At 41.7% G+C, this 13,920-nt stretch overlaps 1 protein-coding gene across 3 annotated transcripts in view; it reads left to right on the top strand.

Annotated features, from left to right (window-relative positions):
• Positions 1–13,920, top strand: part of VIRMA (vir like m6A methyltransferase associated) — a 285,574-nt gene that overhangs the window by 117,221 nt on the left and 154,433 nt on the right. For all 3 annotated transcript variants that reach the window (XM_078773440.1, XM_078773442.1, XM_078773441.1), the window contains exon 4: positions 7,833–7,881. In XM_078773440.1, coding sequence (XP_078629566.1) covers positions 7,833–7,881 — 49 coding nt within the window. The remainder of the gene's footprint in view (positions 1–7,832; positions 7,882–13,920) is intronic.

Raw genomic sequence — 13,920 nt, forward strand, 5'->3', positions numbered from 1 at the left:
TAAGCCACTGGCGGCTTTCTTTGCTTCCTGAAAGCTGGTTTCTTGCTCCCATGAAGCAGGATCCTTATCCATCCAATCAGTTGGGGTCCCTAGGATGATGAAGAAATGCTTGGTGTGTTTTGTTATGAGGCCAGCGATTGACAGGGCGGTTCCTCGTTTGATAGCTGGTCTCTTTGGAGAGGGGTTTTCACCGTCATTTTTCAATGCTTCAATCATATTGATCTTGCTTTCTTTGTCAATTCTGGTGTCAAAGAATGCAAATGCCACTAGTACTGGGCTCATGTACCACGTGTGGCGGCCAAGTGCCTTCAAGGCTGCCTGAGCCATCTTCTGATTGATTTGTTCAAACTTTTCCAACTTCTTGAAGAGGTTAATGTCATTCAGGGGAGCCTCAATAGCTTGTGGAGCCCGAAACCAAGCCTGTACATACACAAGGCAGACAAAAATGTTGAAGGCTCGGAGTTCTCTCGCCTCTCGAAGTGTCAAGTGGAACTCTGACCGAAACATGAACACCTGTAGTGAATATAGTGCTTTTGCCATCCATCTGGCTCTGCATTGCTCCTGGAGCCATGATCCGGATTCCACGAGGTGGGATTCCTCCCATGTAGATGACAGTCAGTTCTAGGAGTTCACGATAGTCATCTCGTGGCTGCTGATCTTTCAAACACACAAGAGCAAATTCCAGAGCTTCATCCATCATGTCATTGTTCTGTGCAAACTCAGCTGCCGTATCAGGATCTGTGAATCCATTTTTTGGTTGGTGATGGGCAATGGACGGCCACTTTGCCTGAAACCGCTTAAAAAGCTGGATGTCAGGGCCTGATGAAGGACCGAAAAGAGTGGTGAAAACATCTCCCAGAATGATTTCGTGCGCATGATGGCGGCAAGCCAAATGAAGTAGTTCAGTCTGTAGCTTCTTTTCAATGAGGACAGCAGCCCCTCCACGAACACCTGAATTGCTGGCCGTTGTGTCAAAAGACAAAGCCTTCACCTTGCCCACAAGGCAGTGCTGCTTCGTCGTTGTAGGTAGGTGAGCTTTTTCCCAGAACTTCACAACCTCTTCAATGGTGAGGGTTGCACTCTCCCGGGCAGTGCGATTCTCCTTCTTCAGGTGATGGAAAAACAGGACAAGAGATTGATGCACAGTCGGGAGCTTGGCACCTTTGATGGCATCTCCAGAAGTGGACCCAATGAGATACACATTATCCTGAGCCCGAGTTTGCAATGAAACACTGGTACTAGCACATGCCATATCTGCAAAATAAGCAAGAATGTGGGTAAAATCCTGTTAATTCTTACTCCACAGGGTCACTCTCTACAAAAGAGCCACAGTCAATAAGTTAGGCCTACATATTACACACTAAAAAAGCGTACCCCGGGAACCTGTACAAAACATGCATGAAAATTGCCCAGATAGTGATCATAGGAAGTCTCAAAACTGTATGTATAATATATTGTATATAACTATACTAGCGGGGTCACCCGTGGGAATCCCACGGGCATGGATGTGTGTGACATTTCGACATATTGAGTTATATGCTGCACATTCATTTTTACAAAATGGTTACTGGCAAGTCATCAGATCATCAGGAAGGGCATGCCCGTACTATATCTATATCTAAAATTATATCCCCCCCCTCTATTTACATGAAATGGTTTGGTCCAAAGCGAACGGCTTGCGAGTGGTGACAATCCCCCCCCTCTATTTACATGCAATGGTTTGGTCCAAAGCGAACGGCTTCCGGAGTTTGGTAAAGAAATCGCCATCGCGTGCACAAACGCGCAGGAAAGCGAATGAATCGCAAATTCGTTTTTATTAGTTGTAAAACATAGTTTAACGCCAACATAGTTTGCAAACGTGAAACTGGCAAGTCATCAGGAAGGGCATCCGGCCGTAAAACATTGCTTCAAAAAGGGGACAAAAAAACAACAACTACCACGGTCCCCGAAAAGGCCAACCCCCGCTTTGCGGGGAAAAATGGCCTCTAAACGGTGGTTTTTACACCATTTCTGGATCTGATGACTTGCCAGTAACCATTTTGTAAAAATGAATGTGCAGCATCTAACTCAATATGTCGAAATGTCACACACATCCATGCCCGTGGGATTCCCACGGGTGACCCCGCAAGTTTGCATTGACGTTCGTCGATGGACTCGTTCGCCCGTCTCATTCGTTTTCTTGCTGCATCCTGTTCAAGTCTGCGTTCTTCATCGATCGTCTCATTCATTTTGGAAATAGAAGTTTCCACGCAGCACATGAATTGTCACGATCCTCAAGAGGAATTTGTCTCGTAATCATCAAATGATAAATGGCAAGTAAATTATATTGTGGAAAATTAAAGATTTCAAATAAACCTATTTAAAGTGTATTCGCACATAACTAATTTTAAAAAACGAAGAAATATCTCTCGGTAATTTCCTGAAACATATTTTACTTCCGGCTAATAATGTTGAATTAAATAAAAACGAAGAAATATATGTCGGCATCATTGTTGACGTTTTTGTGACGACTGTCATCAAACGAAAAAGTAATATATCTTAACGGAAAAGCAAAAGCGAATTTTTAATATATATGTCGACACGTTGCCGTCGGTGTCATGTTGGGCGGTGTATGATACACCATGACGCGATTTTAAAAAATATATCTGCATTTTCCCGCGTGTGTGGAATGTTCTCAATTATTGCTGACACCGACTCTAAAACCATCGATAAAAATGAAATCATATGGTGAGTTAGATTGGAGATAAAGGCGTGAGAGAGACTCAATGGCCTTGAAGTTACAGGCATTTGAGAATTCATTTCGTTCTATAAACGGCAACTTTCATCGGATTTTCTTCTCGTTTTTTTTCAACCGAGTCTAAAACTATGTTAGCGACTGTGAAAAATGAAATGATATATCGAATTTAAAATAGATATCGACACATTGCCGTCGGTGTCATGTTGGGCGGTGTATGATACACCATGACGCGATTTAAAAAAATATATCTCTGCATTTTCCCGCGTGTGTGGAATGTTTGTGGAAAATTAAAGATTTCAAATAAACCTATTTAAAGTGTATGCGCACATAACTAATAAAAAAAACGAAGAAATATCTCTCGGTAATTTCCTGAAACATATTTTACTTCCGGCTAATATGTTGAATGAAATAAAAACGAAGAAATATATGTCGGCATCATTGTTGACGTTTTTGTGACGACTATCATCAAACGAAATAGTAATATATCATAATGGAAAAGCAAAAGCGAATTTTTAATATATATCGACACATTGCCGGCGGTGTCATGTTGGGCGGTGTATAATACACCATGACGCGATTTTAAAAAATATATCTCTGCATTTTCCCGCGTGTGTGGATTGTTCTCAATTATTGCTGACACCGAGTCTAAAAGTAAAACCATCGATAAAAATGAAATCATATGGTGAGTTAGATTGGAGATAAAGGCGTGAGAGAGACTCAATGGCCTTGAAGTTACAGGCATTTGAGAATTCATTTCGTTCTATAAACGGCAACTTTCATCGGATTTTCTTCTCTTTTTTTTTCAACCGAGTCTAAAACTATGTTAGCGACTGTGAAAAATGAAATGATATATCGAATTTAAAATAGATATCGACACATTGCCGTCGGTGTCATGTTGGGCGGTGTATGATACACCATGACGCGATTTTAAAAAATATATCTCTGCATTTTCCCGCGTGTGTGGAATGTTTGTGGAAAATTAACGATTTCAAATAAACCTATTTAAAGTGTATGCGCACATAACTAATAAAAAAAACGAAGAAATATCTCTCGGTAATTTCCTGAAACATATTTTACTTCCGGCTAATATGTTGAATGAAATAAAAACGAAGAAATATATGTCGGCATCATTGTTGACGTTTTTGTGACGACTATCATCAAACGAAATAGTAATATATCATAACGGAAAAGCAAAAGCGAATTTTTAATATATATCGACACATTGCCGGCGGTGTCATGTTGGGCGGTGTATGATACACCATGACGCGATTTTAAAAAATATATCTCTGCATTTTCCCGCGTGTGTGGATTGTTCTCAATTATTGCTGACACCGAGTCTAAAAGTAAAACCATCGATAAAAATGAAATCATATGGTGAGTTAGATTGGAGATAAAGGCGTGAGAGAGACTCAATGGCCTTGAAGTTACAGGCCTTTGAGAATTCATTTCGTTCTATAAACGGCAACTTTCATTGGATTTTCTTCCCGTTTTTTTTCAACCGAGTCTAAAACTATGTTAGCGACTGTGAAAAATGAAATGATTTATCGAATTTGATTTGAAATAAAACTGGGGGAGAGCAAGACACCACGGGCCTACAAAACAGGACTCAAAGCTATGCGAGTTAATAAAATGGTGGATATTTGTTTATAGCCACTCCCAGAATGGGTGGAGCTATGGGTGGAGCTACTCTGCAAACCGAGTAAGCCACACCCCGGACAGACACCCAACAGATAGACAGACAGACAGACAGACAGACAGAATCATCTACGGCTATTATAATATAGATATATAATGTATAATGTGTATTTATGTATATTTATTATTTAATGTATATTTACTATATATTTATTTTTAATATTATATTTAATGTATATATATATAAGTATGTATTTATTTTGTGTATATACAGCCCAAAAAATGGGAATTCCTATTTTTGCATGGGGGAAAATTCATCACTGATGTGGCACCCCTACATATTATTGGATTCCATTCAAATTTGGTGTGGTTTCCTTTGACACCAAAAGGAACAAAAATAGACCATGTCCCGGAGAAAATCTGCATTTTGATTTTTTGAAGCCCACCCTAAATATATATATTTAGGCGCGCGAGTCAAAATGGCTGACGGCCCATTCCCGAGGCGTAACGGCACGACGATGATTCTCCTCGGAATCAACCGCCAAAACGTGACACGCAGGTTGATCTGTCATAGCGATAACAACTCTGTCGCAAGAATCCCTTTCCTGGGAAACCCGAAGTTCGCTAGTGACCTCCATTCGTTAACGTTTGTTCCAGACCTCGAAGCAGCTAGGCTTCTTCCCCGACTCACTCGCTCCGCCTTTCTCTCCTCCTCTTCCTCTTCGTCGTCGTCCGGTTCCGGTTTCATTTAAAACATTGACTTTTTTACCTTTTGAAAATAGTAACCTCTATCTCCCTTAAACGACAGCAATAATAGTACAACAACAACAACAACAACAACAACAACAACAACATGCATTTGGAATCAAAAATGTTTACAGTGGATGAAAACCACAACAACGGAAGTGACGAATCCGTAACACCACTATAGACCTTTTCGCACCTTTCGACCTTTCAGACATTTTGACATTTACACATTTACACCTTTCATTTAGTAAATCCTTCTCCTTATTTGCCACACAAAACAAGTCCTGGTGAGGATCTGCTTTTCTGATTGCTCTTTCTAGTTTGGTTAAATAATGTAGAAGTTCTAACCCAGTGGAGCAGCCACACTCTAAGATACCAAACATTGAGACCTGATGTCGACTAATGTGCAAGAATATCGGAATACTTTTACCACCTCTACCAACACCTTGCCTCGTGCAGCCATCGGGATCACACCCACAGCTTTAGTATAATGCTCTTAATACAAGAAGGCTTTACTTATTCAGCCACAGAGCCACTGTAGATTACATGACCTTTCCTCCTGAGCCTGATCTCTTCAAGAAAGCCTGAGGCTAGGATCTGGGTGTGGCGCAAGAGCAAGGCTCATCAGTCTTTTGTCAGGAGTGATACTCAGAAAACGCAACATTTCTGCAACTTTATTAGACGTTGCTATTTGGAATAGTGTTGTGGCAACATTTTATACATTTTAGAAATGTCCCTGGCCCAGCGTGATTGATGAGCACCATGGCTATATTTCACAGTTGCTGCAGGCGACCCAAAAAATGGGGAAGCATTAAGTATTGACAGTGGATCCAGGTTCTTCTACATCGACATGGTACAGCACGGACACGACAGTGGTACATGACACAGCACGACAACAGACACAAATACCGTCCCGGGAAAGTATGAAATGGGATGATCTTGTAACATAGAGGACACCATTCAGCCTACGACGGTGGGACAAAGCATTAGTTGCCCATTTTGTCGGCGGTGTCTGGGTGGTGTCAGAGTGTGCCTGAGCATTGTTTGAGCCGTGTCTTTGTCATGCTGTCTGAACATGCACTGTTTGTCTTTGTAAACAGCTATTTCGATCAAGGTGGGTGTTCTTCTTCAGAAGAACTGAAGTTCTTCAGAAGTTCTTCAGAAAAGTTCTTCAGAAGAACTTTTAACAATGATGATGGCGGTGTCTGGGTGGTGTTCGAGTGTGCCTGAGCATTTTCGAGTGTGCCAAAAATTTTTTTACATTTTCTTTCCATTCTAATTAGACTGTGAATGATTTTCAATGGTTTTCATGAAAATAAATTGCAGTTTTTTTATTTTTTATTTTTTAAATAGGCTCGTAATCCAGAAGCTCGTAATGTGTCTAAGGCTCGTAATTGAACTACCACACACTCACACATGAAGGTGGATACTTTGAGTCCTGTGAGTTCTTCCTTCCACCTTCTAAAACCCACATCTGGAGATAACCATCAACACACACATGGCTCTCTTGTAGTATAGATTTGAGTTCGCAATAAATTAATATGAAGTGTGGGATACCATATGTAGACCTGGAAGAGTGGGGACCACATATATAAGACACCACCTGGAGGAGGGGGACTTCGTACAAGGATGCTGCCAGGAAGAGGGAACCTGCATACACAGACGCCGCCAGGAAGGGGGACCTATATACATGGATGCTGTCAGAAAGGGGGGGCCTGCGTATGTGGGCGCTGCTGGGAAGAAAGAGGGGACCACAAACACGGCTGCTGCCAGAGATGCATAGGACGGCACGCTCCGGCAACTGGCATTCTTGATGGTGATTGTTTTGAAATTCGAGAGGCCATCACCCAGGAATTTCCCAAAACCCAAACCCATGTACTCGTTTTCTGATTCAGAATGATGTAAAGATTAGAGAAATGCTTGCAAATCTTCATAAACTTTGAAACCTCCCAGCTTGTAAATTGTGAACCTGACAAACATGATTTTTTTTGATTCTTGTAATGTTGACTCTTCTGGATTATGACAAATAATATCCATTGTATCATGCGTTCCGTTCCTTTGTGTTTTGTTCCCGTTCCTTTGTGGTTTGCATTTCTTTTTTTGAAAATGATGAAAATCATATACATCTCCCCAGCGTGAAGAGGGAGCAGGTTGGAATTGAGGGAAATGACAGTATACTTGGCAAGAGGGGAGTTGAGCAAGCGAATGAAGGGACGGAGGTGTGTGTAGGCGGTGGGGAAGAGGGTGGGTTGGAAGGGCATGGGGAGCTTGGCGTGAGAGGGAGTGCAATGACAAACCAGGTGCATGGCATGAGAAGGGATTGAAGGTTGACCTATTGTTTGCCTCGTGGGAGTGGATTGATCGCAGGACAGAGTGCTTGGTGAGAAGGGAAGTAATGGGGAATTTGGTGAGAGTGGTAGCCTCGTGGTGGGGTGGGGAGCCAAGTTACAGAGGGCTGGCTGGCTGGAGTGGAATGGAGTGAGTGAGTGGACGGATGGGGAACCTGGTGGGGGTGGTGGATATTTAGACCAGAATTATTGGTTGTTATTTAATTTTTATGTCCTTTATCTGTTTACCTCGTCTAATTTTCAGTGTTCCCACTTGTGGATTGTATATTGCATGGAACAAACGTGACCGATTTGAACCTCTGAATAATTGTGTGAAATGAATTGTTGCATTGATATTTGACTCGTTTTTTCCTCTTTTACCACAGCCTAGATTATGAAGAGCCTTCCTCCATCATATTCAAGCCAAAGACGAAGGTTTGAAAATTTACAAGTGACACATGTTTTGTTTTAGTAAGGGCATTTTATGAGATATTTCACAAATCTGTTAACTAAATTGTTACCAAAAAATTTCTTCACCAATATGTTTGTAAAGGTGTGTTATAACATGTGTTAAAATGTTGAAGTTCAACTCCCGTGGGAAACCCAGAAAAAAAGCTGTTGAATTCGGGTACCGAAAAATTATTTTCGAGAATTTTTATTTTTTTTAATCGGCCCCTAAGTAACTTATGAGGGGTCAAATAAGGGTTTTTCATGATTCTGAGTTGATTGTTAACATTTATATTTTCACTTTTACATTTACACACAAAGTAGCTTTTATTTCACATACATATATAATACTCGAGAGTTATTTCTCATTCACAATGTCAGAAGTTTCAACAGTCATTGTCTATGTCTTCTTCAGACTCAACAACATCATGACTGCAGTTTCTGCATGTAATGCCATTACAGACTCCACAGGCCGAGATGTACGTGACCCCATTCTTCTTGCAGCTGCATCGCCGGTTGCTGCAATCTCCATGACAATTACAGCTCGTGAACTGCAATAGCTCCTCAGGAGCCGTGGGGTCCAGTGTTGGAACTGGCTCATACCCATGCACAGGTGAAGACCACCCAACCTTGGAATGACGGGTAGATTTGCCTGCTTTATTATATTCACAGCCTTCAGCCAAATCGGAAGATCAAAGGTCACTATAGCGACCCCAGCGCGCCGTATGCACTCTTTCAGAGTGGTGAAGATGGTGTTGAGGTCATTAGGGTCTCCTTCAATAACTGGGAGGAACTCGATCTGTGTGCTCTGCTTTGCATCATTAGCATGGATTCTCTTCATCCAGCCATTCCAGTTGGAGTGTGGGAACTCAGGATCGTTGGCTTTGATCACCCACCCCGCTGCCCAGAGTGTGTCACCTGGAGTGAGGAGTGGCTGATCATGAGCCAGGGAGGAGGAAAGCTCAGCGAGGGGGAGAAACATGATCGCGTTCGTTCCTATCTGTTTCCTGTTCGTAAATGGAATAATCTTTACTTCAGTTCCTCTCAGGATCTTAGCTTTGTCAAGTGCCTTCAACTTCACCCGGGGGAAAGCTGCTGTTGTCTGTGGATCTGGCAAAGGTGGTGCCGGAGAGGTGACTTCGATCCAACCCATTGAGTGAAAGGGAGTGTTTCCGTGAATAGAGACAATGTTTAAATCTATATTGTCTCCAACAAACTGAGTGACTGCATTGTTTGTTTCCCCAACCTCCATAAAGACCACCTGATCATTACTTGACAATTCACTTTCACTGGCTGGCACTTTGGCTGTCATCACTGATTGATCCTCAAGCGCAGCATCAACCGCAACCTCATCATTGATCTGTTCATCGGTTTCCTCCACAATGGTGTCAAGAGTGCCAGAAGTATCTGGAACATCATCTCCACTCCTACTATTAAGGAAGCAGTATTTGTAGTTTTGTGTCTCCGTGTAAGACTCAGTGTATCCCAGCCGGTGGAACTTGTTGAGCATCCATTTTGACCCAAATCTATGATCAAGTTGTATGGCAAGCCCCATTTAGTGTGGCAATACTCCAGACCGAGGTCGACAGGCCTTAATAAAATTCTGCCCCCAAACGGCAACTCTTTCGTCTGTCTTGACAATCGGTCTCAAGAACATCTGAAGGCTTGCAGGAACAAGTGTCAGCTGACTATCGATGTCAGTCATACTGTGTGTGGTGGGGTATGACTTTGGACCTAAATCAATCAAGGCAATATCATTGGATATGAACTTGAGTGCCGTCTTTATGATCTGAGTCTTCTCATCTCCATGGTCAAGATTAGCATGATGCTCTCGCAGAATATTGTCGGTGCCATCTTTGAGACAGAGTACATCTGCCCTTCTTTCCTGTGTTGTGAAATACAAGGTGTCTTCGTATTTCTCTAGAAGTTTTATCTTTAGCCAATGCTTTGAATAAGAAAAGCTCTTCTCTGGTGACTGATCAAACTCCTGCAGCTTTTCATGGACTTGGTCCATGTTCATTACCCCATGCTCTAATTCTGAGTCTAACCATTCGCAGAATTCAATAAAAACTGCCTCTCGCTCATCAATACTCCTCTGTCCTCTCTTCCTTTTTCCTTCCTCATCAGTCTTGGACAAACTGTCACCTCTCGCAAACATAAGTTTGCATCGCAAATGGTACAGTGTGTCTTCTGCTACCAAGTCGTTGATCCCTTCCAGGCGTCCAGTGACTTCAGTGCCCCAGTCATCCCCGCGACTCCGTGCTGTCTTCAGCAAGCTTGCCTTCAGTGTATCTGCAGTCAAATTATCTGGCACTCTGTATTTCTTTCTAGCTTGTGCTGGATTATTTTTGTAGAGCTGAGCTGGTTGGTTGCAAAGAATGCATACATCCTTATACAGGAGGTCAACTGACTGTGATCTTCTAGAACTGCAGCCAGTTGATGAACTGAACTCACAAGTAGTGCGTCTTCTCTTCAACTTTGATGACTCTTTCTCTGCCTTTGATGCTTGAGCTGACTTCTTGGTGGTTGCAACAAAGTTGTTGTACAGATCATTTTTACACTTTTGGTGGTACCTCAGTTTTCCTTCCTTTTGAGCCTCCTTCATACGTTCCACAACAGTAACATTTTCGACAGTTTCTGCTTGTTTCAATAAAGTTGAGTATCCCTTTGGAGTTGCCTGTATGAGCCTTTCAGCTGGTGTATCCGAGCGTGCACAGATGAAGCAATTGAGCACAGGTGGAGTAACGTCTTCATCCATATTGCTAGACTCCATGTCCTGCAAAGTAGAAAATGAGATATATTTAGAAATTATTTTTCCACAAAGGAGTGTCTGTGGTGAAATATAAATGTTAACAATCAACTCAGAATCATGAAAAACCCTTATTTGACCCCTCATAAGTTACTTAAGGGCCGATTAAAAAAAAATAAAAATTCTCGAAAATAATTTTTCGGTACCCGAAATCAACAGCTTTTTTTCTGGGTTTCCCACGGGAGTTGACCTTCAACATTTTAACACATGTTATTACACACCTTTACAAACATATTGGTGAAGAAATTTTTTGGTAACAATTTAGTTAACAGATTTTCATATGTTTCCCTTACTATTTGTCATGATGCATCAAAATGGCATGTTTTCTTTTTATAAGTATTAACTCACTATAACTAAATATAATTTGAAATGACAAGTCAACATTTTCTTGCTTTGTAATCTTTCATTTGTATCTCAACGAACTGAGGGCATATTGAAAAGTAATGCCTTGTATTATTTTTCCCCAAAACAGGTAAAGTTATTCAAATGAAACAAAGCTCAGTCCACACAGTAGTTCTTCCTGCTACTGGGTGTGAAGTTGAATGATTCTGACATTTGGAGCCACATTTACGAAAGGTGCTTAGCGAGCGTCTTGCAAACACGCGCCTAGCCCTTAAATGCTGACAAAAACATTGTTGTACATGCACAGTTAATTACCTGTCTAAATGGCAATTTATGAAGGGAGATAAACAGCCAATTAGTTGTGGGCGTCGACACAGCTGATTAACCTGTGAAACACCGCCCATATCTCCAACATCCAATTGCAATGATACACTTGCATCGAATCGCAGCACCATGGACAATTATATTGGAGGGGATTCAGTGCATTGTTCCTCATCTTGTGTTGATCCAGGTAATCTTGCACTAGATTCATCAGCCAACTAAATGATTCCTTCGAGAGTCTAACGCCGGACAAATTTGATAGAGGATTGCATCTATCCTCGAAGATTCTCGATGCACGTCGGTGAACTGCCCTATTTCTGTCCTCTTGTGCCTCGAGTTAATTCAAGCAATCCTAACACATCGATATTCACAATCCATGTAAACTACTAATCATAAGCCATGCAATGCTTGCTTCAAGGCCTGAAACACACTCTTATACATGCTCTCGCCAACAGCAAAAAAATTCCTTGTTATTTAAACACTTATGATTAGGTTTTGATTGAGCATTAGATAATCACTCTTTGGCAATTGGTGACTAGCTTGGAATGGGTGCTCCTCTTAAACGCTTTCGTAAATTTGGCCCTCGGTGTCTCAGTGAAGCGCTGGTTAAGTCAGCATGATGCACAGTTCTATAATGGCAGCATCGCAAAAGTACTTGAACGCTAGCAGAAATATTTGGACAGCAGTGGTGATTGTTGAGAAATGGATATGCACCCTGTCAGAGTAAAGATTGATGTTGGTATCTGATTTTGTTTCATTCGAATATCTTTACCTGTTTTGGAGAAACAAAATAATAGGAGGCATTACTTTTCAACACGCCCTCGTAAAATGGCGGCCTAATCGGTGTGGTAGAGTACCTACACAATGTAATAATTTTAGTTTAAAGTGCAAGAATCTGAGATTTCACATGTATTAATTGAAAGAGAATTATGCTGTTTTTTTAGAAACACTGATTCCCAAAAATGTTATCTTGGAATTTGATGAAAAATTTCCAAAACTTCTTTGGATTAGATGTGTATATTGTTGCAGAAATAACTTCTCGGGGCTAAGATTTCTTAGATTAGAATAGTTATTTCCCTTAATTAATGTTTTAATAAACTGTAATAGGAATATGAGTTGATAATGTTTGGATGGCATGCTCTTTCCCATCACAATGTTTGATTCTAAAACTACTTTTTCCATAATCCCTTTTTATTGGGTTATCCTTTGGAAAGCTGTCCTTTATGCTTTATGCTCCTTTAAAAGATAGTGGCCTTGCAAGAGGGCCAGGATGTAAGTTCAGATGCACTCTTGCCATACCTCAACGTTTGGGACACAATCAAAACCTTAGGGGTGGGGCTTCAGCTTGAGTGACGCCTAAACAATCGATGAGCGCAGAGCGGGCAGAGCTTAATGATGTCATGGGGCGGACTTAAACCGAACTAATAAAAAGGCTGGAGGATGAGATTGCAAACATTACAGTACAGTTCAGATAATGGGAGAAGATGTCAGGTTGATCGGCCAGGAAGAACGAGCAGGCATCCTCCCATCACACCATCCTCTCCTCTCCCACCCAATGCTATGCCGTCAGCATTGTGCAGAACCCATATGCATCTCGCAGCTCCTGCTTCGATCCATCTCCCTGGAGTGCATGCCCCAGTGGACATGTGGTGCCCGAAAGGGCTGCACTAAGTATTCCTTTGTCTCATCCCACTCTCTCCTCTTGTCCTCTTGGTGGAATGATTGAGGTTTTAAGGATAGTTTAAGGAGTCCCTTTTGTATGAACCCCTGGGGCATGTATTTCGGGTTTTGATAAATTGTGCGTTTACAGTATGGCTTTGTATTCCTTCTTTCTCCCCTTTCAGCTTTTAATTTTTTTCTGCTGATTGTAAAGCATGCCCCTCACCAGATGCCAACTCCCTGACGGCCCCCTTGATATCAATGTTGGCAAATTTGGTCTTCACCCTTTTGTTAATGCGTTGCGGGTCATCAAACTTATGGGGTTTAAGGTTGGAGTTGCCTGAAAGGGCGGTTGAAAGCGATGGCAAACCGTCCACATCCAAAGAATTGGCCACCTGTTGCTTGACTTTAGATGTCAGCGAGCCATCGGGGGAGTCCAGTGCCTCCTTATTGGCCACTCTAAAGCCAAACAAGACCAAAAGTCTAACAGTGGTGTACCTGGGCTTGTTTGATACTTTAGTTGAAGAGGATAGTTATTTGGGTGGGGATATCTGTTTGCAAATAATGTAAGTGCATCTATTAAGTTATTTTGAAGTACTCCAAGTCTCTGAGCTGTCTGTCACCATGGAAGTGAAGAGATTGCATTGAGACACTGGTTTAGTCTATGTTTCGAGTCACCAATGAACCATACACCGCTTCAATCCAGTAACTGCAGTCATGACAAAGGGATTGCAGTGCTACGATTATATTAACCTGTATTCTTTTTATTGCAAAGATGATGTGGCTTATTCCATACTCCCGCAGTAATTAGTACACTGCTTCTCGGGTCATCCATGAACCATACACCGCTTCAATTCAGTAACTTTGCAGTCACGACAAAATAATTGCAGTATTAC

Source organism: Myxine glutinosa, chromosome 2 (genome assembly GCF_964187855.1).
Source record: "Myxine glutinosa chromosome 2, kmMyxGlut1.1, whole genome shotgun sequence".
In the NCBI taxonomy this organism is placed as follows: domain Eukaryota; kingdom Metazoa; phylum Chordata; class Myxini; order Myxiniformes; family Myxinidae; genus Myxine; species Myxine glutinosa.